The 24,994-nt window shown below is 65.8% G+C and overlaps 1 protein-coding gene across 1 annotated transcript; it reads left to right on the top strand.

Annotated features, from left to right (window-relative positions):
- The first annotated feature begins 1,098 nt into the window (after nucleotides 1-1,098).
- Nucleotides 1,099-24,524, top strand: PIK3C2B (phosphatidylinositol-4-phosphate 3-kinase catalytic subunit type 2 beta). Its single transcript, XM_082329965.1, has 33 exons — nucleotides 1,099-1,138; nucleotides 9,363-10,346; nucleotides 12,117-12,217; nucleotides 12,375-12,529; nucleotides 12,697-12,817; nucleotides 14,951-15,062; nucleotides 15,170-15,249; nucleotides 15,330-15,393; nucleotides 15,636-15,782; nucleotides 16,084-16,117; nucleotides 16,454-16,649; nucleotides 17,613-17,735; nucleotides 18,608-18,775; nucleotides 18,957-19,068; nucleotides 19,147-19,289; nucleotides 19,921-20,109; nucleotides 20,254-20,347; nucleotides 20,452-20,546; nucleotides 20,623-20,803; nucleotides 20,883-20,990; nucleotides 21,076-21,168; nucleotides 21,291-21,420; nucleotides 21,711-21,847; nucleotides 21,975-22,144; nucleotides 22,284-22,440; nucleotides 22,535-22,644; nucleotides 22,769-22,970; nucleotides 23,103-23,227; nucleotides 23,304-23,421; nucleotides 23,631-23,712; nucleotides 23,810-23,916; nucleotides 24,001-24,129; nucleotides 24,205-24,524. The coding sequence occupies exons 2-33, from the start codon at nucleotides 9,435-9,437 to the stop codon at nucleotides 24,391-24,393; spliced, it is 4,884 nt and encodes a 1,627-aa protein (XP_082186091.1). The 5' UTR covers nucleotides 1,099-1,138; nucleotides 9,363-9,434; the 3' UTR covers nucleotides 24,394-24,524.
- Nucleotides 24,525-24,994: the final 470 nt, after the last annotated feature.

Genomic DNA, 24,994 nt, shown 5'->3' with positions numbered 1-24,994 from the left:
TGGGGTTCTGCAGGCGGCTGCGGTGCTGCTTGGGGCCATTTTTCCGTCAGGGCCTGGTGGGAGATGGGGCCTGGGGGTGCCCAGCCGCAGCGGGGGACCCTCGAGCCCTGGCTTCCCCCCGCACGGCGCGGTGAATCCCGCAGCAGCCTCCGTCCTCCCGTCTCCTGGGGATCTGGAAGGAAGCAGGGAGGCTGGGACCATACCGTGTCACCACTAAACCCAAACCACAGGCGCGGCGGCCGGCTGGGCTGCGACCCGCAGCCCTCCCAGCGCGGCTCGCCGCTCTCCAGCGCAGCGCTGGCGTTTCGGAGGTGAATATTACCCCTGCCTGCGAGAGCCTGGCAGGGCCAGCTGCTTGCAAAAACAAATTACGGCTACCGCTGCGATGGCTCCAGCGCATCTGTTGCCCACAATGTGTTTGTGCAGCCGCTCCTGCCCCTGCTCTCCCCGGAGCTCGGGGGCTGGCTGCTGCGGGTGGGAGCGCCTTCCCACCAACCTGGGGGCTCCGGGGACCAGTCAGAGCACCCCGGTGCTTCGGGGGGGTCTCAGCACCCTCCTGCAGCCCCCCAGAGGGGCACAGAGGGGCACCCACACCCCCGGAGGTACCGGCCCCGTGGGAAGCAGCGGGAGGCGGGTGCTGATGGGGACCCCAGCGCTGCCCCCGAGGATGGGGCTGCAGCGTTTTGGGGAGGTGGAGGGGGCCGGCGCTGCGGCCCGGGCGGAGGAGCAGGAGCGGCTCATCGCCCGCCGGCCGCCCGGCCAGCAGCGGGATGCGGGGATGCGGGACGGGGGGACGCGGAGGGCACCCCGGGGGGGAGCCGGGAGCGTCCCGGGGACACGGAGGGGGAAGCCGGGGGTGGCCCCGGGTGCTCGGGGGGGGCCAGCCCCGCCTCGCCCCCGGCCCGCGGCGCCGTGCAATGCGGCGGGCCGCCGGGAGATGGCCCCGCGCCGCGCTGCGCCCCTCCATTGTCCGCCGCCGCCGTGCTCCCTCCCTCTCCTCCTCCTCTCCTCCTCCTCCTCTCCTCCTCCTCCTCCTCCTCCTCCTCCCGCCGCCGCCGCCGCGGCGCGGCCCCGCCGCCGCCCGGCCCCCGCCCGGCCCGGCCCCGCCGCCGCCGCCGCCGCAGCCCGCTCGGAGCAGGTAGGGCTGCGCCCCGGGGGGAGCGGGCAGCCCCGGCGGGTGCGGGGGGCCGGGCGGTGGGAGCAGGCCGGCTCCTCCAATGAGCGCCTCGTTCCGGGTTTTTCCCCTTAAAAAAAAAAAAAAAATTATATACCTCTGTATATAACTATTTCACCTCCTGGGAGGAGAGGTGGGAGCTCCATCGGGGCGCGCACGGGGTGCTGCGAGTCGCTTCCCGAAGCTCCAGCCCAGCCTTGTGTTTTTCCAGGACCGAAACCCCCCCAAGCCCCGGCGCGGGGGGGGCGGGCGCTGCACCCCCGGCCGCCGAGCGGGGTCCGCTCTCCCGCAGCGGGCGCGGGGCGCAAAGTTGCGTTGCTTTTAGGAGCAGAACAATGAACCGGTCCCCGTCAAATTGCAAAGTTGCCCGTCAGCAAAGTAGAGAGGCAGGGCTGGGGTTTCTGCTCTTCCCCATCATGTCAGGGTCCCCCCGCCGGGACAGGGATGGGGACAGGGACAGGGACAGGGACAAGCCAGCTCCCGTGTGCGGCCGGGAAGGGTCAGCTCGTCCCAGCAAAGCCACGGTGCAGGCGTGGGCTCTAGGTGCGGTGCGTGGGGGCAGAAAGCCCTTCTGAGGATGCTGGGCGTGCTGCAGCGAGCTGCGATGCTCCCTCTGCTCCTGCGGTGCCCTGCTCTGGATCCTGAACTCGCAGAAATGCTCATGCGTGTATTTAACAGTAAACTCCAGAGATATGCGAGCTATTACCCCTAAGCGAAGGAGATATATTGACTTAACCACAGCTATTCGTGTGCATAAGGCCAAGCACGAATGCAATCGTTCACAGGATCTGGGTCGGAGTGAACTAGCACCACCGTGATCAAAAAAATCAATCTTTTCCTCCCAAAGCGGGAGGGACGGGGCAGCGGGGAGCTGTGGGGTGAGGGAAACCTGCCTGGCAAACGGGGCACCCGGCTCTCCCGGGCCAACTGCCCCGGCGAGGCGCTGCCCCACCTCGCCTTGGGAGCACCCTCCTAAATACCAAGCGAAGCGAGGTCGGGGAGAGGATCCGCGCCGCTGCCGGGGGCCGAAAGGAGCCGCCTGCCCAGCCCAGCAGCCATGCAGCCGGGCGCCAGCCCTCCTCGCGTGCTGCAGTGTAAGTAGGTGCTCTGTGCGTGTGCAAGCGTTGCCTGGATGCATGCTAAGGATGTGTGCGCAGCCGGCGCACGCCGGCACCCCGGGCCGCGGGGCAGGGGTGCTGGTGAGGCCGGGGTTCCCGCGGTCCTGAGCCGTGGGAAGGGACCACCGGGGTTGTAGCAGCAGCAGCATCCACGGCCCTGTCCCGAGTGAGGCGTTTCCCTGCGTGTCGGGTGCTCCGGAGGAGCTGTGTGTGTCCGGCCTGTGTCTGTGGTGTGTCCTTGGGCTGCGCCTCTCTCCACGGCATGTAAATCCTGCAGGCTGAGCAGCCTAAGGAGTTGGTTCCCATTGCAGACTGGGCTGGGTCTGGTGTGCAGCATGGGGCCAGCCAGGCCCCCTGCACCCCAACAGGGTGCTGGGGGCAGAGGGGTGCACCCCGGCTGCTGCCTGTCCTCAGTGCACCCCACCGGTTCAGCTGCGGGAGCGTCTGGGTCGGGGAGAGCCCCGTGGCAGTGGGGAACAGCCCTGCGGAGCACGTGGCATGGACACAGCAGCAATCACGGCAGCAGGATCCGTCCCCTGGGGCTCGCCCAGGCCGCTGGGCTGCGGGGCAGAGGGCAGCACGGGCAGGGAGGGTGGCACGCTGCCACTTGCCAGCCCATCCCAGCTCTGCCGTGCAGGCGGGACTCTTCCCCTGGGTGCTGGTGCAGCGGGATGCGCCGAGGCCGGGGAGGTGCCGTGCTTTACATCGCTCAGCTGTCCCGAGTATATCTAGGGCTGCGGCCCCTCCTTGCCTAGCTGAGCCCCCGTGCAGGCTGTGCACGCAGGATCGCTGCCGGCAGGCCGGTGTGCAGCTGGGTGCACGTACACCCGCACCGTCGCACAGTCAGCCACGCTGCGCCGGGCGCTCGCCGTGGAGGAAGCCAAGATTTGCATAGGAACCGAGTGCCAGAGCTGCCGTGCTGGGGAAAGCCTGACCGCCAGCATCCCCCGGGGCCGCCGAGCACCGAGCAAACCTGGCCCTGGGGGTGGGCGCTGGGCGCTGGAGCAGCGAGGGTTGAGTAATTTGGAAAGTCCGACTGCGGGCGTGCCCTGGGGGTGTCTTGGCCCCGTCGTCAGAGCTGCTCTGGGGCCCGGAGCTGCCGTGTGGCAACGCCGGGGAGGATGCAGCGGTGGGTGGCTTTGCGGAAGGGTCCCACCCTCGCTCTTCCCCATGCCCTCATCGCTTCGCAGGTGCTGCGCGAGGTTCAGCATTTCCAGTGCAGCCGAGCATGTGGCTGACGCACCTCACTGCAAAGGGGGGCTCTGGCAGCCCCCACCCACGCCACCTCCTGCCCCGCACCTGGCTGGGACGCCCCGTTGTCCCCTCCGCTGTCCCCACTGCGGACTCGGCTCCCACCGCGCGGGGCTCTGGGTGGTTCCTCTGCAGAGCTCCCTCCTTCGGCCACCCCGAGTTGGGGGCTTTCCCATCCCAAACCCGACCCATCTTCCCGGGGCAGGATTTCCTCCCAGGGGTGGAAATACGTAGAAAAATGGTGGAGGAGCCTTTGGCATTGGCCGGCTTCACATCCTGCCTCCTCCGGAGAGCTTGGACTGGACTGGACTTTGCTCTGCTATTAATAGGAGACGTATCGGCTTGAAGAGGAAGAAACTCCTCCTGCCGTAAGGCAACAGGTTGGAAGCGAGTGGCACTGGTTGTTCTCAAGGTGTTTGCTCAGCCTGGTGTGTGTGGGATGGCAGCTGCTGGGCTTTATTTTGCTGCCCATAACGAACTGGCTGGGTCCTGCAGGTCTCCACGTTGCAGTGGCGAGTGCTGCAGGTCTGCCCCGGCGATGGGAGGCTGCGGGGTGCGTGGAAGGAGCCGTGTCCTTCGTGCCCAGCCCGCGGCGAGGGCGGCTCCTGGGGAGTGAAGCTGGGCTAGAGCCTGGTGCAGGGACCCCGGCCACGGGGCTGAATCCTGGGGGACAGGGATGAGCTCCGGGCCCTTCCTACCGCCCTGCCGAGAAATGCCGGGGACTGCTCCCGGGGGAGCTCCAGACCCCCTCTGGAAACCGGCCGGTCGGCTCCCGGGAGCGCAGCCCCTCGGCTTTTGGAGTTCGGCTTTTTGCCTGTAAACTGGGAAAAGCAAACAGAGTTGTCTGAAAACGTCTGTCGGGATCGGTTTTGGAGGGGAATCACGCTGTTTTCACTGCGAGCGCTTCTGGAGCATTAGTTTTGCTGGGTTTTGGGTTGACGGGTGGCGTTTCGGCAGTGCTGAGTGTGGCTCCAGGAATGAAACACTCTGGCTTTCGGTTTCATTTTTCAATGACCTTTGAGACCAGGTTCCCTTTCTGGAGCTCCAGTTCCAAACTGGGTTGAAAATCCTGCATTTTGGTGTGTCGAAACACCACCTGGAGACCCACCCAAAGGGCTTTCCTTGGTCCTGACGTTGCCTGGGAGGTCCCCAAACGCCTCGTTTCCCTCCCATTTTGGAGGGGAAGAGGAGAATTGAGACCAGGGACTTTCTTCTGGAGCGGGGGGAGCTGGGTCCCACCTGCTCTGGGGGTGCTGGAGCTGGTAGAGGGCCCTGGGAAGCTGCCCCCGCCGTGCCACGAGCTGCATGGGACGAGGGGCTGGCTCTGCCTCGCAGATGTAGCAGCATCCCCGCTGCCGGAGGGCGACCCCGGGGTCCGGAGTGTCTGGGGAGCTTTGTCACCCCACGTTGTGCTGTGACTCGCAGCTGGAGCGATGGCATGTGGCTGGGGACGCAGCCAGGAGCAGGCTCCGTGTCCCCAAGGCAGGGACGCCCCTGCCATCCTCCCGCCCAGGCAGGGGCCATGCCGGCGGCTGGGAACGCAGCGGCTCGCCCTGTTCAGCGGGAGCGGCAGGATGGATGGATGGACCCTCAACCCCAGAGGTGAAGGCTGGTGCTTTATCCTTCTCACGGCCGCTCCTCCCTCCGCCAGATTATAAATGGGTGTGAATTGTCTCCCCTGATAGGCATAACCTCCATCCCCGGCTCCCACACCCGGGGAGGTGCCCCTCCAGGGCTTGCTTTGCTTCCTCGCCCTCAGATGTTTGATGTCTTCCCAGATGCTTCGGACATTTCTATCTGCTCCCAACGCAGCTGCCTGCGAGGGGGAAGGGAGGGATGGGGAGAGCCGGGGGTGCGCAGCGAGCCCTCGCCGGCCACGGCGGCTCCGTCCCGGGCTCCCGTCCCCAGGCGCGGGGAGGCAGGGCTGGCTGCGGCGTTCACTCCGCCGTGGGATCCCGTAGGACTGTTTTCTGCTCGGCTTCCCTCGTCCCTCCCCACACCGGGCAGGTGCTGCTCAGCTGCCAGGAGCAGGGGCGGGCACGGGGTGGCTGCAGACGGTGCTGAGCCGCCCTGGGTCCCCCCCAGCCTGCCCCAGTCCTCCTCGCCCTCCTCCCAACCTGATGCTCTGCTCTTTGCACCAGGGCTGGGATCATCCCTCCCTGTCCCACCGATGCTGGGTGCGGGGACGGGGAAAGCCCACGCATCCTCCGCCCCAAAGCCCTGCAGAAAGTCTGTCCCCGAGAGCCACCGCAGAGCGGGACCGGCTGGTGTGAAGGGGTTTTGAGGGTGCTAACGGAGCCCGAGCCCTCGGCGGGGGGAGCTGACCACTGCGGTTGGGCTGGGCTGCTTCTGGGTGGATCGACTGGTTTGGTATTTGAAAAATAAACTCTGCGGGATCTGCTGGCATGCAGGCGTGAAAGCCTCACCCCAAGCCTCCCCTTCCTTCCCATCCTGGGAGGGTGCCCCAGGGCGTGCGGAGCTGGCAGGCAGGGTGCTGACACTGGGAGCTGGACGAGGGGCCGTGCTGCAACCAGCAGACGCTCTGAAATCACATTTAAAAATGCAAGAGGTTCCTGAAAGAGGATTTGGAGCTGGTTTTGCTGCCCTTTGGTCTCAGCCCTGATGTTCTCGAGGGCTGTCCCCAGGAGGAGGTTGGCTTCGTGCACCTGGGCAGTGCATCAGTGGGGAAATGTCCCTCCGCTCTGCTGGCGCAGCCGCGCAGAGCAGAGCAGCGGTTGCTGGTGGTTCCACGAGGGATGTGGTGCCTGTGCATGGCTCCCTGCAAGGCTGCAATCTCCCTTACAGGGCCGTGCTGGTGCAGAGTGTGCAGAAAATTGTGTTAAACCATAATTCAGGGCTTAGGGCAAAGGGTTTCCAGTGAACAAGTGGTTTTCCCTCCTGTGTGCCTCCAGCCGAGCCATGTGCTGCAGCCGCAGTAACTCAGCACAGCAAAGCATTTCTCTGAAAGGTGGGATCCCAAGCTGGACGGGTCTCCTGAGGCTGACGTGACCATGGCAAATGCCAGGAAATTTAAAGTCAGAAAATTATCCCTATGTTATTAGTAGTAGTATTTTAAAGAGGAAAAAATCTGCTTGTCTCTGCTCCTCTGGAATTCGGCTCCCGCCTCGGGAGCTCCCATGCTGAGACCCAACCCATGGCTTGCGGTCCCGGGTAATTTTTGTAACAGGCTGCTGGGGGGAGAGAGGCACTCGGTGGAAACGCAGGCAGCCGCGCACCAAACCCCCAGGAGCCGGAGCCTGCAGCGGGAGGTGCTGGTTGAGCATCAGGAGAGTTCGGGTTTGGGTTTGGGTTTTCCATGTGGGTTTGCATCGCCTTGGTCCGGCTGCCGTGCCGGCGGGAAGGAAGGGGCCGAGCGGCCTGCTCGGTGATGCTCATGGTGTCCCCAGCCAAAGTGACGTCCCCCGGGTTACATGCAGCCCCCTCCTGCATGGCTTTTCTCTGGCTGATGTTGGCCCCGCAGGGTTGCCATGCCCGGTGCGGGCTGAGCCTGCCTCCCCATCCCCGTGGCCCAGCCGCCCTGACAGTGCCGACCTGGCTCGCGGCGAAGGCAGGACCGGGTTTGCTGTCCTGCCCCGGTGCGGATCCGGCTGCATCCCCCCGGCACACGCGGGAGCCTCGGCTCGACCAGGCGGGAGTGTTTTTCTCCTCAAAACGTCAGCAAGATGCAGATGCTTCACTTGGAGACGAGAATGGGTTTGTGGCTTTGTCAGCCACAAAAATCGGTTTGATTTTATTGCTTTTGGGTTAAAAGCAGGTTTTCTTTGTTCAGCTTCCAGAAGCCCAGGACTGCCAGCTTTTGGGATTTCTATTTTTCTGGGAAAAGCCCACAGCTCCCGGCAGGGTCCAAAATGCCAGGGAAGGGAATGCTTACAACCTGTCCCCCCTCTGAAGCCATTTTTCCAGGTAGAAAGCACAAAGCAGCTGGTTGAGTGAGGTGCCCGGCCAGCCTGGTGTTGGGGGGCCGAGAAGGGACCCATGCCAGTGAGGGGCTCCCAGGAAATGCGTTTGCAGCAGGCGAAGCCTGGGCTGGGCTAATTAGCAGCCATCTGGTCCTGCACGGCCCCAGGGTCAGGACGGGCGGGGAGGGGGTGGCGTGTCTGGGGGGGCTGCCGCGGGCGATGAGCGACCGGGCTGGCAGGGGATGGCGGGGACCAGCCTGGAGGCGATGGTGATGCTCCGCCGGTGCTGTGTGCCAGAGGAGGGTGGTCACTGGCATAGCCCAGACTGGAGGTGGTCGCCCCGTGCCATGGGGGGGGATGTGGGGCGCACGTGTGGTGCCTGATGGGCTCCTCCATCGCTGGGGGTCAGAGCAGGCAGCGGCAGGGTCTGACAGTCCTCTCCCTGCTCCCCCCGCCACGGGCACTGAAGGAAGGTCCCCAGGTTCAGCGATGCCCACAGCCCCCAGCAACACTTTCCAGCAAAGACGCTTGCAACCCCCGGGAAGGGGCGATTGCACCCTTTCGCCCTCAATCAGAGCATCGGCCAGAGCCCTGCGCGGTGCAGAACGAGCGGTGTGGGGCAGAGGAGAGCCCTGGGCGGCAGAGGTCCCTTGTCCTCCCCGTGCTGAGGCTCGTGAGCCAGCCCTGGCCAGAGCCCGAAAACACTCAGCTGCCTCGCAGCTCTAGAGATTTTGAGTGCCGGCCGTCTCCAGGGGCTTTGGGCTCGCTCCACTCTTCTGTTTAACATCCACTTCGTTATTTATTTTCCTAGGAAGGGAAGAGGAGATGAAACATCCTTCCCTGGGGAGCGTGGTGCTGGCTGGGCAGAGCAGAGCCCCCGCTGCGGTCACCGCCCTCCATGGGTTTTGGTCGGGGGCCAGGGAGCGGTTTCCAGTCCGGCTGTTTCGCCTCTCTGCTCATGCAGCTGGATGCTGCAAAAAGCTGGGTTCGGAGGCTGTGCAGCGCCAGGCGCTGCGGAGAGGCTCGGAGGGACCCGCGGGTCCGTTCGAGGGGGCTGGGGCTGCCGGTGGTGGGGTCCCCATCACCGTGCCCCCGTTTCTTGCTTGCTGAAGCAGCCCAGGCTGGTCGGTGCTGGGGAACAGCAATGGGAGCCGGGGAGCAGCAGGCGCTCCTGGCTGTCCTGGGCCGTGCATGGTTCCCTCTGCTGAAACGGGGTTTGGGGACGGGATGCTGCGGCCCTCAGAAAGGGAGAGAGCAGCGTGCTGCCGGGTAAAACCCTCGGGACCAGCCACGGGAGGCTGGTGCCTCGCTGCCCTGGCTTCTGCAAACCAAGTATCCTCTTCCCCGCGGGCACGGCGGGGGCGAGGGGCAGCACCCTGTCTTGTCCCTTCCTGCCCTTCTCTCTCATCTTTTCCCTTCTGCTTCAAAAAGCCCTAGTTTTGCTGGCAGAGGCTGTCTTTTTCTCAAAGCTGCGATGGTTCTGAGATGAGCAAGGCAGCTCAGAGCCGTGTCCTAGGCACGCCGCCGGAGCATCGGCACCACTGCGAAGCCCGTGCTGGGGCAGGCTCCCTGTGGCAGCGGGCTTGCAGGTTGAGTCAGCCCCAGCTGCAGACACTGGCCCCACTGCCCTCCCCGCTCTGCTCTTATTTTGTCCTCGGGGAAATACGTCGGGCTCCAGCAATAGCCCCAGCAGCTGCTGCGGGGCCAACCAGCCCTGCCTGCCCTGCCTGCCCTGCCTGCCTGGTGGCCATGGGGTTCTGGGGGGGCGGGCAGCAGCAGCAAAATCTTTAACCTGTCACAGTGCTGAAAACGTTTCCTTTTTTCCATCGCAGAGAGGAAGGGCTGTACCACAACCCTTGCCTGCCCAGCCGTTAACCCTTGCCTTTCCCCTCTGCCCAGGTGGCCGGCGGTGCAGCATGCCTTTCTCCTGACGCCTGAGCCCGGGAGGAAGAGGTCCTGGTCCCCAGAGCGATGTCCGCCACGCGCGGCAATGGGGAGCACTGGAAGTCGCTGGAGTCGGTGGGCATCAGCCGGAAGGAGCTGGCGCTGGCGGAGGCGCTGCAGATGGAGTACGACGCGCTCTCCCGCCTGCGGCAGGACAAGGAGGAGAGCCGGGCCAAGCAGCGGGGAGACCGGCCCCTCATCTCCTGGGATGACCCCGCCGAGAGGAACGGCTGCGACGGCATCAAAGCGGCACGTGGCCTCTCCGGCTCTGACCCCACGCTCAGCTACAACGTCCCGGTGGCACCCGAGGGTCCCCCCGCGCCCGGACCCCCCCCCGACCCCAGCCCCCCCCGGCCGGACCCCCAGCCCTGGCTGAAGAGACCCCTGGCCGAGGACTACCTGTACATCTTCGAGGGCTCGGGGGGGGACTTCCTCGGGGAGCCGCTCAACGGCACCTCGCCGAATGACGGCAGCAGCGGCTCCCCCAAAAAGCTCTCGCCACCCCCGCTGCCCCCCCGGCATCCCCTCTGGAGCTCCCCCGAGGGGAGCCAGCACTCGGGGAAGGGATCCCCCCCATCCTCCAAAGGACCCCAGCCCAGGGACATCAACATGTTCTCGGCAGCCCATGAGCGGGCTCACGGCAAGCTGCTCGGCCGCCGCATCTCCGAGGAGGACCCCTACGGCATCGCCGACTACGACGGCATCAACGACGCCATCACCTGCCTCAACCTGAAGTCCACCTACGAGTCGGAGGTGCTGCGGGAAGCTGCCCGCGGCTGGAAGGAGGGCAGGAGCATCTTCGAGAAGGAATCAAGCGGCAAGCCGGTGGCACGGAGCAAGACCATGCCCCCCCAGGTCCCACCACGGACATACGTCTCCCGCTTTGGCAACCGGAAGAATCTGGCACCGAACAAGAACCACAGGATCTCCATCGACCCGGTAAGAGGCTTTTCTCTCCCTGTCTTGGAAGTGGGGCTGGGGTGGAGTCGAGGTGCAGGGGAGAGGTGGAAATGCAGCGCCGGGGTGTGAACGGGGCCGTGGGCGCCTGTGGCTTTGCTGCGTTTCCTTTGCTCCGGGTTGGTTTTATTTGTCCCATCACTGGGGCTCCTCAGAGTCTTGTTTGTGCATCACGATCGGAGGCATCCGCAACCTGAGACACCATCCCTGGGGGTTAATAAGACCTTTCCAGATTGCACATCTCCCCGAGGGGCGCAGGATCACGTAGTCATGGCCAAAACCCTCCAGGGCCGGTGAACTGGGGTCGGGAAGCCAAGCAGAAGGGCAAGTCCCACCTGGTCATCATCCTGCTGCTGCCGAGCAGGCGGGATGCTCCATGCGCAGCCATCCCGAGCACTGCCTCCTCTCCGCACCCTCGTGCCCAGACACCGCTGGGGCTGCCTGCAGCCTCGGATGGCACCCTCGCCATCGCTGTCACCCCACGGCCAAAGCCCAGTGCCCCCAGGAGGCACAGGCAGTGCCCGGCCCCGTGGCTGGCTCGGCACACGAGCGCCCTGGAGCTGTCACGCCAGGGATGCAAGCGCCGCTGTCTCTGGAGGCCACGCTGCAGGTGGTTTGCAGCGGGCTGGTGTCCCGCCAGCTTGCAAAATATCGCAAGATCCTCCGGAAAGAGTCAGGAGTCTCCTCCCGAGAGCCGGGCGATCGCTTTCCTGTTCGGCTCGCAACGTCCTTTCCGATCCCTGCTCCCTTCTTCCCTCCGTCGAGCAGTGAGCAGGATACCTCCCCTCTGCACACAGAGGCGTTGGGGGGCTGCTGGCGCTGCTGCTGTCTCCCTCCCGGGGCTGCCAGGTCCCTTGTCCCCGCCGGTGCCCATTGCAGGGGCAGAGCCCCGGCTCTGGTGCGGCTCATCCCGCCTCCAGCAAGAGGAGGAGATAAATAACTGGAGAAGTTGCCTTCCTCGTGGGGTGCCGCCTCTCCGGGGAGCAAGGGATGCAGCCGGGGACCGCCGGCGGGGGCTACGTAAGTCACTCTCAGCTTTCTTGGTGCCAGAAAGTAATTGTAAAAGAGCATTAAAATTGTCTTTAGCGGCTGCTGTGTTCTCTGCCTCCCGTTAGCTGTTGGCTGGGTTAATTGCTCTGACAGTGGGGCCATTGTGCGCTGTGAAAGAGCGATGGAGGCCCAGGGACCCCCACGCGCGGGGGGAGCCTGGCACGGCGGTGCCGCCTGCCCCGGCACCGCGGCGGGAGAGCGGCGTGCAGGGCCGGGCACGGGCAGGGCTCTGCTGCAACACCCCGGTGGCCCGGGGACGGTCCCTGCCCATCCTGTGGCATCCTCGGGTCCACCTCTGCCCATCCCTTGTCTCTGCTGGGGAATCTCCCCACTGGGGCTTTTGGAAACCGCCTGGAAATGGCCAGTTTGGTGGGCAGGGGCTGGGGGCAGCGAGACCTGGGGGCAGCGAGACCTTGGGTCTCCCTTCTCCCAGCCGTGGGGAAGGTGCCGGGGCAGAGGTGGGTGATGTGTCCTGCAGCTGGTGCCTGCCTGGCCCAAACCCCTCCTCTCCTGGACCATGTCCCCCCGGTGCCACCGCAGAGCTGCCTTTGCCCCAGCCGCAGCAACGCCGGGGTGAGCAAAGGCTCTCGGTGCCCAGTGCTCTAATGGGGAGGATCCGGCAAACCCCGTCCCGGGCGGGCGGTGGGCTGGAGCCCCCGGGGACACTGCAGCTGGCTGATGGGCTCGTGCTCTGCCCCGTAGGTTGCCCCCCGGCCGCACTCCTTCGCCAACGGCTATGAGCTCTTCGAAGTCTCCGAGGAGCGGGATGAGGAGGTGGCTGCTTTCTGCCACATGCTGGATGTGTGAGTACCCGGCCGTGCCCGAGCCCTTCCCGGGGCTCTCGGTGCACCCCGAGCCTGGAGCATCCCACTGCAAAATGCCCCCAAACTGGCGTTTTTTTGGAGGGTGGGGCAAACCCCAAAGCAGGGCAGCATCTCTGACCTGTCCCTGCCTCCCCAGGCTGCGGTCCGGCTATAGCACCAAGGATTATTCCCTCACCGGCTTGGTGTGGAGCGCTGTCAACCTCAGCCCCGAGCAGCTGGGCCACGGCGTCAGCCTGAAGGTGACGGTGGTGTGTGACAGCCTGCGGGAGCCCCTCACCTTCACCTGCGACTGTAAGTGTCCCGTGCTGCGCAGCCGCTTGCCCGTCCCCCCTTGCAGCAATCGGGGGGGACCCGGGGTGATGCAAAGCAGGGACAAGACCCCAGCAACACCTGGGTGGAGGATCTGGGGGGGGTCCCACCATCCCCGGGGCTCAGGACGCTGCTCCCTCTCCCCACAGGCTCCTCCACCGTGGACCTGCTCATCTACCAGGCGCTGTGCTACACGCACGATGAGCTGCACACCATCGACGTCGAGGACTTTGTGCTCAAGATCTGTGGCTTGGAGGAGTTCTTGCAGAAGTGAGTGTTGGGGGTGGGGGACACGACACAACCCAGGCATCCCGGGGCTCACGCGCTCGGCCGTGCCTGCCCGGTGCGTGGCCTCGGCCGGGTGTGATGGATGGTCAGGGCTGATCCCGGCGCGCGCAGCGGGAGCCTCTCCGCTCCGTTTCCTGCCTCCCGAGCCGCGGCGATGCTCCTGCCAAAAGCAGCATGTTGGAAGCATCTTTCCCGGTGGCAGGGTGTCTGTCACGCTGACCCCCGCGTGCCTGGAGAAAGGCCTGAAAACCAGGGAGCTGCCAAAAAACCTCTTTGGAGGAGTATTAATAACAGCCGTGTCACTGAGCGGAGCGGCCGAGCCCGGCTTCTGCCAGCCCGCTGTTTTAATTGCAGAAGGTGGAAAAGGGACATGTTGGGGGGCAGTGGGTGTGGGGGGCACGGGAGCATCAGGTGGGCTCCCTCGGCTGCAGAGCCGGGAATGGGTGATGGGGACCGAGACCTGCGCAGATCCCTCCTGCCCTCCCTTGCTGCCTTTCCCAGAGGAAGGCTGTGTTACCATAGGGGTTTTGGGGTCTGACGGCTCGGGAGAGCTCTCTGCAGAAAATGCAACAGCCATGCATGCACAGGCACATGCCGTCCTTCCCGGCGGATCGGTGCAGCGAGCCAGCTCCTGCTGCTGGAGAGCTGCCCTGGGCCTGGCCCTGCCATGGGAAATCTGCGGTAGCTTTGCCACGGTCTCCAGGAGCTGCCGGTTTAGGCCCTAAAGGGGCGGCTGGGAATTGCTCAGCCCGGGAGAGCCTGCGCGGCACCCGTGCGGAGGGCGAGCGGAGCCCAGCCTCTGCTCCTGGCTGCCCGGCACGGCCACCTGAAGGGGTTATTCCCATCGGTGCTGAGCCCTCCTGCTGCCGAGCAGCCCAGCGCATGTGTGTGCACGTGTGTGCGTGTGTGTGCATGCGTGCTTGCATGCAGCAGTGGTGCAAGCTGCTAACTAGCCATGGGTACAGCAGCACTCCCATACATCCGACCTATACAGCAAACCTCTGCTGTGGGTGGCTCAGGGCTGCCAGGGAGCACCCAGCTGTAGGATGGATCCAGCCACCTTGGGGGATATCTCCCAAAGGGATGAACCTCCTGCTTTTCTGGCAGGGAATGGTATCCTGGGCACGGAGCGGGACAGCCTGTCCCCTGCGAGCATTACCCCAGGAGCCGGTGCGGGCAGGCACTGCCGTATCTTCCAGGGCCCTCAAAGGACCTTTGAGAAAGCCCTGGGACATAAAGCCCTTTTGTCGCCAATCTTTTCTTTCCACGTCTTCCCCCAGCGGAGGAGATGCTGGAAGTGCCAAAACCCTCTGTGCGGAGCCGGTCGGGCCCTTGAGCTCTGCAAACCAGCCTGAGCTGCCGTCACTTGCTGCCCGTTTGCTTTTGCAGGGCGTGGGGGGAGGCAGGACCGGGCAGGGGTGCGCAGGGTGCCGGCCCGTGGGCGCGTTGCTGCCTGTGCAGCTGCCTGCGGGCAAGGCTTCCCGCGGCGCCTTCCCCACGCGCCTCCTCCCCGTCCCCCGGCCACGGGGCAGGACACGGCACCGGTGGCCACGCGCCGATCGGACTCCGTGTTCCTGCCCCACCGCATCCTGCCATTGCAGCTCCATCCTGCCCGGAGCTTCCCGCACCCCCTCGGCACCGTGCCCGTGGCTGTGCCGCGCTGGCCAGGGCTGAATCCGCTCGTTCTGCCCCACAGCCGGCAAAGAAAGCAGGTCTGGACGGCGAGCTCTGCGGGTTCACCCCAGTCCCGCTGTCAGCTGGAGCATCCTCCGGCTCCTCACGTCCACACTCTGCTTCCCACGCATCGGCGGGCAGGTTCAGGCACGACGGGTTCCTCCGTGCCCGCTCCCAGCTCCGTCGCGCCAGCTGGGCTGGGCACGGCTTTTTGGAGGGCGCAGGGGAAGAAGGGAAAACAATAGCTTATTCTTCAGGTTTCCTAGCGCGAGCAACCCGGTGCCATGAACGTCCGTTTGCAGGCAAGCTGGCCGCAGCCGAGCCCCAGCCAACGCTGCCTGGCCGCGGGGCACTGGGATGGGGAATCCCGGGGTGAATTGCAGGGTGTCGCATGGGCTGGAGAGGGGCCGCGGGCTCAGCATGCCGTGTCTGTCCCCGCAGCAAGCACGCGCTGGGCAGCCACGAGTACATCCAGCACTGCAGGAAGTTCGACATCGACATCCGCCTGCAGCTGATGAAGAGGAAGGGGGTGCGCAGCGACCTGGCCCGGACGGTGGGTGCCCGGGTGTGTGGGGCAGCGCGGGGATGCCCGTGCCACCTCCCTGCTGCGGGAGCACCCGCACGCAGCCGAGCTATGCCACAGCATCTCTCCATCTCCAGGCAAACGATGACCAGAGCCCCTCCACCCTCAACCACTACATCCACCTGCAGGAGAGACCCATCAAGCAGACCATCAGCAGGTAGGGGGGACACGGCGGGACCGGCCCCCCGTGCCGGGTGCCCGCCTGGCCAGCGCTGAGCTCTGCTCTCTGTCCCCTAGGCAGGCCCTGAGTCTCCTCTTCGACACCTTCCACAACGAGGTGGATGCTTTCCTGGCCGCCGAGGTGAGCACCAGGGATGGAGGGGGCATTTTTAGGGCCACCTTGTCTTATTTGCTGCAGACTTTCTCCCCTTTTTGTTATGGGCCTCTAAGGATGCATCAGAGAAGGGGAAAGGCCATGAAAGTAGGGGAAACTGAGGCATGGGCTGGTGCACCTCCCCGTGCATGGTCTGTGGGCTGCGGGGAGCAGCCCCTGCCCCCTCGGCTGCCCGGGGGTCCTGCGTCAGCCGCCCGTCTGCCCTCCAGGGAGACTTCCCGCTGAAGGCGGAGCGGGTGATCCAGTCGGTCATGGCCATCTGCAACGCCCTGGCCGCCGTGGAGTCCCAGGAGATCACGGCAGCCCTCAACCAGATGCCCCCCTGCCCCTCCCGCATGCAGCCCAAAATCCAGAAGGTAAGCGGTGGGCACGGGGGGCCGGTCCCTGGGGGATGCGGGACCGGGGGGCTCGGCCGGGAGGTGCAGAGGAGAAGCACATTTTCACATCTGAATTCTTTCCCTCCTTCCTCCCGCTGTACCACGTGGAAAATTCCTCAATAGCTGGGAGCAGGCAGCTGCCTGGCCGCGCTGCCTGCTCCGGCAGCCGAGGAGCCCGGCCGGGTTACGTAAAGCGGCTGGCTTGGCGAGCTGCTCCCCGCTGACAGCGTGGGGCTGATTCTGATCTTGCTCTTGTGGTTTCTTTTTTTTTCCTCAACAGGATCCAAATGTTCTGGCCAAGAGGGAAAATCGAGGTATTTCTGTTCTCCTCCTCCCCTTCTGGGCTCAAGTTCTCGGTGCTTTTAATCTTCAAACCCCTCCCCCTCAATTATTAAGGCCAAAAATGTGTTTGAAACCGTTCTGGTTAAGAAAAGAGGGTTTCTGGAGGCGATGGTTGTTGTTCTTCCCCATGAACTCAGCAAAATGGGAAGCCTGAAATTCTCCCTCTCACCCGCTTTGTCCCAGGGGAAACCTGCCCGGGGTCCGGCCCCGGGGTCCCTCCAGCATCCCGACCCCAGCCCAGAGGGGTGTCACGGGGGCAGCGGGGCCGGCAGCCGCCCTGTCTCACCCCTCTCCCACCTCCCCTTCAGAGAGGATCGTGGAGAGCCTGACGGCCGCCATCCTCAACCTGGTTGAGCTCTACTGCAGCACCTTCAATGCCGACTTCCAGACGGCCGTGCACGGGAGCCGGGAGCACGGCGTGGCGCAGGAGGCTCGCCTGCTCTCCTGCCCGCTCTCCTTCACCGTCTACGCCACCCACCGCATCCCCATCACCTGGGCTGCCAGGTAAGGGCAGCTGCCTGGACCTTGCTCAGCCTCTGCCTGCCCGTCCTGGGGCTCACACCTGTGTTAAATACAGCATAGCAGGGGTGTCCCTCTCCTGGGTGGCTGAGGAGTGTGTCCTTGTCCCAGATATTCAGCAGGCATGGAGGGAATAAGAGCTAATCCACTCCAAGCCTCCCAAAGGGCAGGAATATGGGGATGCTGGTGCTCGACGGGCGATGAGGGATGCTCAGAGCCAGCTGATGCCGGACCCTCTGGGTGCGAGCGGGTGGGATGGGCTCTGCCGTGCTCTCCCATCCCAACCCCACGAATCCCTGGGGCTGCAGCATCTCTCCTGGGCTCACCGTCACCCTGGGGATGTGACAGATGGCCCTGGTGCAGCGGGGCCGGGCTGCCCTCGCCCCACATCGGCGGCATGCTCCTTTGTTAGGTGCCTCGGTGCCCGTACCCGCTTTCGGCCCCGCGCGGGGGGACGGCGGGGGTCTGGGCGGGCGGCAGGAGCCCGCCGCGGGGAGGGCATGCGAGGCAGCGGCGCCAGCAGCAGCCGCCCCGCCGGGGACCCCTCGCCTTTGTCCTGTCCTTAATGTATTCCCCCTGGTGACTGGCTCCGAACAAAGCGGGTAGCCTGGGAAATGCCGGCATCCCCTGACCTCCGGCGCCCCGCAGCCCTCCCCGGATTGTCACTCGGCACCTGCCACATGGCAGGGCCCCCTCGGCAGCCCCCCGTGTGATGGTATGCACGGTGGCATATGGTGATGGGGACGGGGGCTCCCGGCTCTGCGCCCCCTCCCTGGAGCAGCCCCCTTCCCAAGCCCAGCCTGGGGAAGGCACCGAGGGGCAGCACCTCCATCCTCCCCACCCCGCTGGTGTGGGGTTTGCCCCATGGCAGGGTGAACCCACGGGTGCCGGCTCCCCTGCCCCAGGCAAAGCCCCCCTGGCTCACGGCTCCCTCTGCTCCCCTTGCAGCTATGAAGATTTCTACCTCTCCTGCTCCCTCAGCCATGGCGGCAAGGAGCTGTGCAGCCCCCTGCTCACCAGGAAGGCCCACGTCTTCAAATACCTCTTCCACCTCATCATATGGGACCAGCAGTAAGTCAGCACCCCATCCACGGGGCAGGCAGGGGGTGCCTGGTGCCTTCGCCTGCTGCCGCCGCCTCCTCCCCTGCTCCAGCGGCTCCTCTCTGCGCCTCTCCCCAGTTTTTGGGTGTTGGAAGCTCTTGTGTCATCCCCGGGAATAGCACCGGCCCCGGCGCCAGCCCTGCCCTCCCCGGACCCGTGTGTTTGCACCCGGGAAAGGGGATCTGCTCCAAAAATAGCCCTGGGAGCAGGCAGGGAGGCTGTGCCGAGCCCTCGCCACGCCTGGCATTCGCAGCAGCCCGGGGAGGTGGGGATGGGAAGAGAATAATTTTAGAAGGCGCTGGTGCCCCCCAAGGACAGGGGCCGAGCGGCCGGCGGGACGGCAGGGAGCAGAGTCGGGCCGGTCCCCTCCGTGGGGCAATCCCCTGCCCCTGCCCACCCATGGGTGGGATGTAGCTGCCGCCCTGGGCTCCCCAGGAGCGTCGGAGAGGAGCCTCAGCCCCGGGGTCCCGCACAGCCCCCCCTGGCCACGGGACGAGGTCAGTGTGCGGTGGGGGTCCCCCATGGCGGCCCCCCTGCCCCGCGGTCACCTTCCCAGGACAGAGAGCAGCAGGGATCCCTGGTGCTGGGAGAGGATGGGGGTACACGAGCGGCCATCTCTCCCCAAACCCAGCTGTCTCCCACGGGGTGTCTGCCCATGATGCGGGACCTCCGTCCTGCGCCGGGGGGCACGTGGCACCCCCGGTGCCAGCAGCAAAGGCGTTTGTTGGGCTGGGCTGTCCCAGGGCATGCTTGGCATCCCAAGGCGGGGGGCTGGCTGGTGCCGCGGGGCGCTGGCAGCGCCCGTCCCCGGCATGGCTGAGCCGCTGGCTGCTCTCTTGCAGGATCTGCTTCCCTGTCCAGGTGAACCGTCTGCCACGGGAGACGCTGCTCAGCGTCACACTCTTCGCCGTGCCCGTCCCACCCCCAGGGAGCTCCTCTGACGCCAACAAGCAGCGGCGGGTCCCCGAGGCCTTGGGCTGGGTGACCACCCCGCTCTTCAACTTCAGGCAGTACGTGGGGTGTCCTGCCACGATTGGCATGGCGAGGGACCGTGCCAGCATCCCCAGAGTGGGGCAGGAGGGTCCCCAGCGCCTTGGCTCAGCCTGGGGACAGCATCACTGCGTGGTGCCACCCTCCTGCCCCATCAGAGCAGCCCCCAGTGCTGGGCTCTCACCCCGCCTTCTCCTCCAGGGTCCTGACCTGCGGGCGAAAGCTCCTGGGCTTGTGGCCGGCGACCCAGGACAACTCCAGAGCCAGGTCAAGTGCCCCCAACTTCAACCAGCCTGACAGCGTCATCCTCCAGGTGCGTCCCAGCGGCAGGGGGTCCCGGGCGGGGACACACATGCACGTGGCCCCCGCTTACCCCCTGCCTCTGCCCCAGATCGACTTCCCTACCTCCGCCTTTGAGGTGAAGTTCACCAGCCCACCGGCAGCCGAATTCAGCCCCAAGTACGAGTTCGGCAGCCTGGGGGAGGAGGACCAGCGCAAGCTGCGAGAGGCAATGCAAAAGAAATCGCTCTACTGGTAAGCAGCCTGGGGTGGGGACATGGCATCACCCTGCCAGGGGGACCCTGCTGAGCTTCCCCAGCACTGCCCCGGCATGCACAGGGGGGATCGGGGGGCCTGACCCTGCCTCTGGTTGCCGGCGGCTGGGGATGAAGCTGGAGCGTGGCGTTTGGCAGAGCTGCCTGCCTGCAGCTGCCCGTCGTCGGTCCTCCTGCGCTCTGCCCTCCCCGGCTGCCCCTTGCTGGGGAGGGTCTCTCCAGCCACGTGCCCCCCTCAGCGGGGACAGCTGCCCGGCCCCTTCTCCAGCCCAGCACGGCCGAGCCGGCTGGACTCCTCCGGCGCTGGCTATAAACGGGAGGATCAGGTGTCGGCAGCTGCGCCGGGATCTGCTGCGCAGGACGGTGCTGACGCTCCTTGCAAAATGCCTGGGGTGCATGGCCAGCCCGGCCGGCTTGGGGGTCCCCGGGCAGGGGGACAGCCGGGTCATCCCTGCAGCAGCTCCGTCACCTCTGTGCATGGGTGCTCGGATCCTGGCTGTCCCTCGAGGAGCAGGGTGCCCCATCCCCAACCTGCCAACCCCATCCCATCCATGCCATCCCCTCCCTTGCCCCGAGCCTGAGCCGGGCTCCCCGTCTCCCCACTGCCGTAGGCTGATGGACGCCGACCGCAAGCGGCTGTGGGAGAAGCGCTACTACTGCCACGCGGCGCCCGGCGCGCTGCCCATGCTGCTGGCTAGCGCACCCAGCTGGGAGTGGGCCTGCCTGCCCGATATCTACGCCCTGCTCAGCCAGTGGACCCACATGAGCCACCAAGATGCCCTGGGGCTCCTGCATGCCACGTAAGCCACCAGTGGGCTGCGGGTGCCAGAGGGATGCGTGCTCGGGCACCGCTGCCCTCCCCATGCAGGCAGGGAGAGGACAGCGTGGGAATGGTGGGGGGGATGCTGAGGATGCTGTCCCCGTGACGCCTGTCCCGGCTGCAGGTTCCCGGACCAGGAGGTGAGGAGGACAGCCGTGCAGTGGATTGACTCCATCTCCGACACCGAGCTGCTGGACTACCTGCCCCAGCTGGTCCAGGTGTGTGGTGGGACCGGGATGTGGCATGGGGTGCATGCCAGGACGGGGACGTGGCATGGGGTGCACGCTGGTCCCGCTGTGCCCCAAAACTGTCCCCCCTCCAGGCTCTGAAGTACGAGTGCTACCTGGATAGCCCGCTGGTGCGCTTCCTTATGAAGCGAGCGATCTGCGACCTGAAGATCACCCACTACTTTTTCTGGTGGGTTTGGGGGGGCTGGGAGCGGCGGGGGGGACCCTGGGGCTCGCCTGACCCTGTGTGCCCCTGCTCCGAGCAGGCTGCTGAAGGACGGCCTCAAGGACTCCCAGTTCAGCATCCGCTACCAGTACCTGCTGGCAGCGCTGCTCTGCTGCTGCGGGAAGGGGCTGCGGGAGGAGTTTGACCGGCAGTGCCTGCTCGTCAACACGCTGGCCAGGCTGGCCCAGCAAGTGCGGGATGCCGCCCCGTCCGCACGCCAGGTGGGTGCCGGGGCGGTGGGGGGGGGTGCAGGGGGTGCTGGGCTCTGTCTCAGCCCCCCGTCCCATGCCCACCCCACAGGGCATCCTCCGCGAGGGGCTGAAGGACGTGAAGCAGTTCTTCAACGCAAACGGGTCGTGCCGGCTGCCGCTCAGCCCCAGCCTGCTGGTGAAGGGGATCGTGCCCCAGGTGAGTGCCGGAGCCGGGGCATCGGGGGGCTCCTGTACCCGCACCCGGCTCACCCTGACGGGCTGCACCTTCCTCCCCCTGGCAGGACTGCTCCTATTTCAACTCCAACGCTGTCCCCCTGAAGCTCTCCTTCCAGAATGTTGATCCCCTTGGGGAAAACATCCGAGTCATCTTCAAGGTGAGCCTGTCCTCCCAGCGATGCCCAAACCCCTGGCACGGCTGCCCCAGCGCATGTGGGGCTGGCTTGGCTTTGCCCCCGCCGCCCCCCGGCTCTGATGGTTCCCCCGCTGTGGCTCTCAGTGCGGCGACGACCTGCGGCAGGACATGCTGACGCTGCAGATGATCCGGATCATGAACAAGATCTGGGTGCAGGAGGGGCTGGACATGCGCATGGTCATCTTCCGCTGCTTCTCCACCGGCCGCGGACGAGGTAACCCGGCATCGGGTGTCCCCCGGTGGCAATGGGCCCCAGGTCACGATGCTCTCGGGCTGGTGATGGCACAGGAGGTCCTGGGGCTCTGCTAGAGAGGAGCTGCTGTGGGTAGCTGTGATCCACCTTTGGGTCTGATCCCACCAGCCCGTCTGTAGGAGCGTGGCTTTGCAGGCTGTCACTCAACGGTGATGGCTGGGGAGCGGCTGGGTTGGTGGCAAAGGGGGGCTGGGGTCTTGGTGCCCCCCAGGTGGGATGGATGGGTCTCACCCTGCTGTCTCGGCTGCCAGGCATGGTGGAGATGATCCCCAACGCCGAGACCCTACGCAAAATCCAGGTGGAGCATGGCGTGACAGGCTCCTTCAAAGACCGGCCGCTGGCAGACTGGCTGCAGAAACACAACCCTGAGGAGGATGAGTACGAGAAGGTGAGGAGGAGCCTGGCAGGGTCCCCACTCCTCGTGCCCCCCTCTCCAGGGATGAGACCCCTGGCTTCCCAAGGTGTCCAGCCTTTCTCCACGCCTGGTTGCTCCTTCCCTCCCTCCTTCCTCCCAGGCTGTGGAAAACTTCATCTACTCCTGCGCCGGCTGCTGCGTGGCCACCTACGTGCTGGGGATCTGCGACCGGCACAATGACAACATCATGCTCAAGACCACCGGCCACATGTTTCACATCGATTTTGGCAGGTTCCTGGGCCACGCACAGATGTTCGGCAACATCAAGAGGTGAGAAATTGCTATGGCGTCCCCTTCCCTCTTGTCTGGGCTCATCCCTGTAGGGCGATTTCGTGGGTGAAGCCCCCTCTCCTCGTCCCGGTGGCGGGTGGCCCCCAGCCGTGCTCACTGTCTGTCCCTCCCGGTGCAGGGACCGAGCGCCGTTCGTCTTCACTTCGGACATGGCGTATGTCATCAACGGGGGGGACAAGCCCTCCAGCCGCTTCCATGACTTCGTCGACCTGTGCTGCCAGGCCTACAACCTGATCCGCAAGCACACCCACCTCTTCCTCAACCTGCTGGGGCTGGTGAGAGCCGGGGGGCCGCACGCCCGTCCCCCCCAGGCGCGGCAGAGGGGTCCTCCTGCCGCCGCCTGCCCTCACCCCCTGCCTTGCCTCCCAGATGCTGTCCTGTGGCATCCCCGAGCTCTCCGACCTGGAGGACCTCAAATACGTCTACGATGCCCTGAGGCCACAGGACTCTGATGCCGATGCCACCACCTACTTCACCAGGTAGAGGACACGGGTGGGTGATGGGGCAGGAGAGGATGGAGGGAGCCCATGGAGGGAGACGCGGGCACCGGCTTGCCACGCTGACAGGCTCCTCTGTGCTGAACACGTGGTGGCCTTGTTGCAGGTTGATCGAGTCCAGCCTGGGCAGTGTGGCCACCAAGCTCAACTTCTTCATCCACAACCTGGCGCAGATGAAGTTCACGGGCTCCGACGTCCGCCCGACCCTCTCCTTCGCCCCCCGCGCGCACACCATCAAGACGTCCGGCCGGATCCGCGATGTCTTCCTCTGCCGCCACGAGAGGGTCTTCAACCCCAGCAAGGGCTACGTGAGTGGGGACGGTTGGGGACAGGCAAAGGGACTACGCGGGCAGTTCTGTCCCAGTGCTCCTTCCCGGCCCCGTACGGGCTCGGGGCACCCTGCGGTCCCCATCCCACATCGCAGCCCCGTCTCCCCGCAGACCTACGTAGTGAAGGTGCAGCGGGAGAGCCCAGGTGAGGTGGCCTTCGTGCACCGCACCTTCGAAGAATTCCAGGAGCTGCACAACAAGCTGCGCCTCCTCTTCCCCTCCTCGCTGCTGCCCAGGTACCCCCGCAGACCCCCGCCAGGCCCCCGGGGCTCCCCGCCGCCCCAGGGCTTTGCTGAGTGTCCGTCCCCACAGCTTCCCCAGCAGGTTCGTCATCGGGCGGTCGCGGGGTGAAGCGGTGGCCGAGCGGCGGAAGGAGGAGTTGAACGGCTACATCTGGCACCTCATCCACGCGGCCCCCGAGGTGGCGGAGGTGCGGAGCTGGGGGGGTCCCAGCGGGGCGGAGGGGGGGCTGCTGCTTCCCGAGAGGTGGGGATGGTGCCGGGGATGCCAGCGAGGTGGGAAAGTGCTCGGGGGCCAATGCACCACATAAAGCATCAGCACGTGCACCGTGCACCGGTCCCGAATGGCGAGGGACATGGTCACCACCGTCACCGCTAATGTCACCTCCTCGCCCCACAGTGTGACCTCATCTACACCTTCTTCCACCCCCTGCCACGGGACGAGAAGGCAGCTGGCACCAACCCGACCCCGAAGCCAGCAGGTAGGGGGACTGGCGGCAGTGCTGGCAGCCGGCTGGCACCGCGCGGGGCGATGGCGGGGGGCTCCCGTCCCACCCGTGCCCCTCTTCTCCTCTCCAGATGCCACGTGGGCTCGGCCCCTGGGGAAGGTCGGCGGGGAGGTGAAGCTCTCCATCTCCTACAAGAACAACAAGCTCTTCATCATGGTGATGCACATCCGGGGGCTGGTAGGTGCGCGGCGCCCAGCGGTGGCAGGGTGGGGGTCTGCCCCGCTGCCGGGCTCACGGGGTGCCCCCCGCTCTGCCCCACAGCCGCTGCTGCAGGATGGCAATGACCCTGACCCCTACGTCAAGACCTACCTGCTGCCCGACCCCCAAAAAACCACCAAGAGGAAAACCAAAGTGGCCCGAAAAACCTGCAACCCCACCTACAACGAGATGGTACGTGGGGTGGGGCTGGGGCCGGGGGGGCTCGGGGGGGCCGTGGCTGAGGGTCTGCCCCATTCTGCCCTGCAGCTGGTCTACGACGGGATCCCCAGGGGGGACCTGCAGCAGCGGGAGCTGCGCCTGAGCGTGCTGAGCGAGGAAGGCTTCTGGGAGAACATCCTCCTCGGGGAGGTCGGCATCCGCCTGCGGGACCTCGACCTGGCGCAGGAGAAGATGGGCTGGTTCGCCCTGGGATCCCGCGGCCACGGCACCCTCTGAGGTCCCACCGCCGGGGCTGGGGACCCACGGCACCGCCGCCGCGGCTCTGCCCGCCCTGGGATGTGCCCGTAGGGACCGGGCACCCACGGCAGGCCGCAGGCGTCTTCTTTTTTAAGTTTACCTTGTGTCAAGGGAGCAACGCGGGGAGGGAGGGGTAGGGAGGACCGGTGGGGTGCTTCGGGCGGGTATTTCTTCCTTTGGGATATCTGTATTTTAATTTTTTTTAATAATGAGTAGCGTGCGGCCGGGCACCGGGGCGGAGAGGAGAGGGGAGGCGTCGCGGAGGTTCGCTGTGGGCTGGGGGTGCGTGTACCCGTGGAGCCCGGGGTCTGTCTCCAGCCAGGAGCTGCCTGCCTGGATCTGGGCAATTCCCATCCCAGGGAATTCGCTCCCAAAGGAGAGCGGTGTGGCGGGGCCGTGCGTGGAGCCGGCCCCACGCGGCTGACCCCCCGAACGCCGCGGGAAGGGGACCACCGGCCACCCTTCCCGTCCCCATGCCGGCGGGGACATCCATCTCCTCGTCTGCCATCCGGCCCCGGAGCCGGGGACGCCTGCACAGGGGTGCGGGCTTGGTGCCTGTGGTGCTTTGTTTACAGCGAGA

The sequence above is a fragment of the Platalea leucorodia genome (genome assembly GCF_965183815.1).
Source record: "Platalea leucorodia genome assembly, chromosome: 19".
Lineage (NCBI taxonomy): Eukaryota > Metazoa > Chordata > Aves > Pelecaniformes > Threskiornithidae > Platalea > Platalea leucorodia.
Note: the sequence above shows the minus strand (reverse complement) of the source record. Positions and strands in the feature narration are given on the sequence as shown.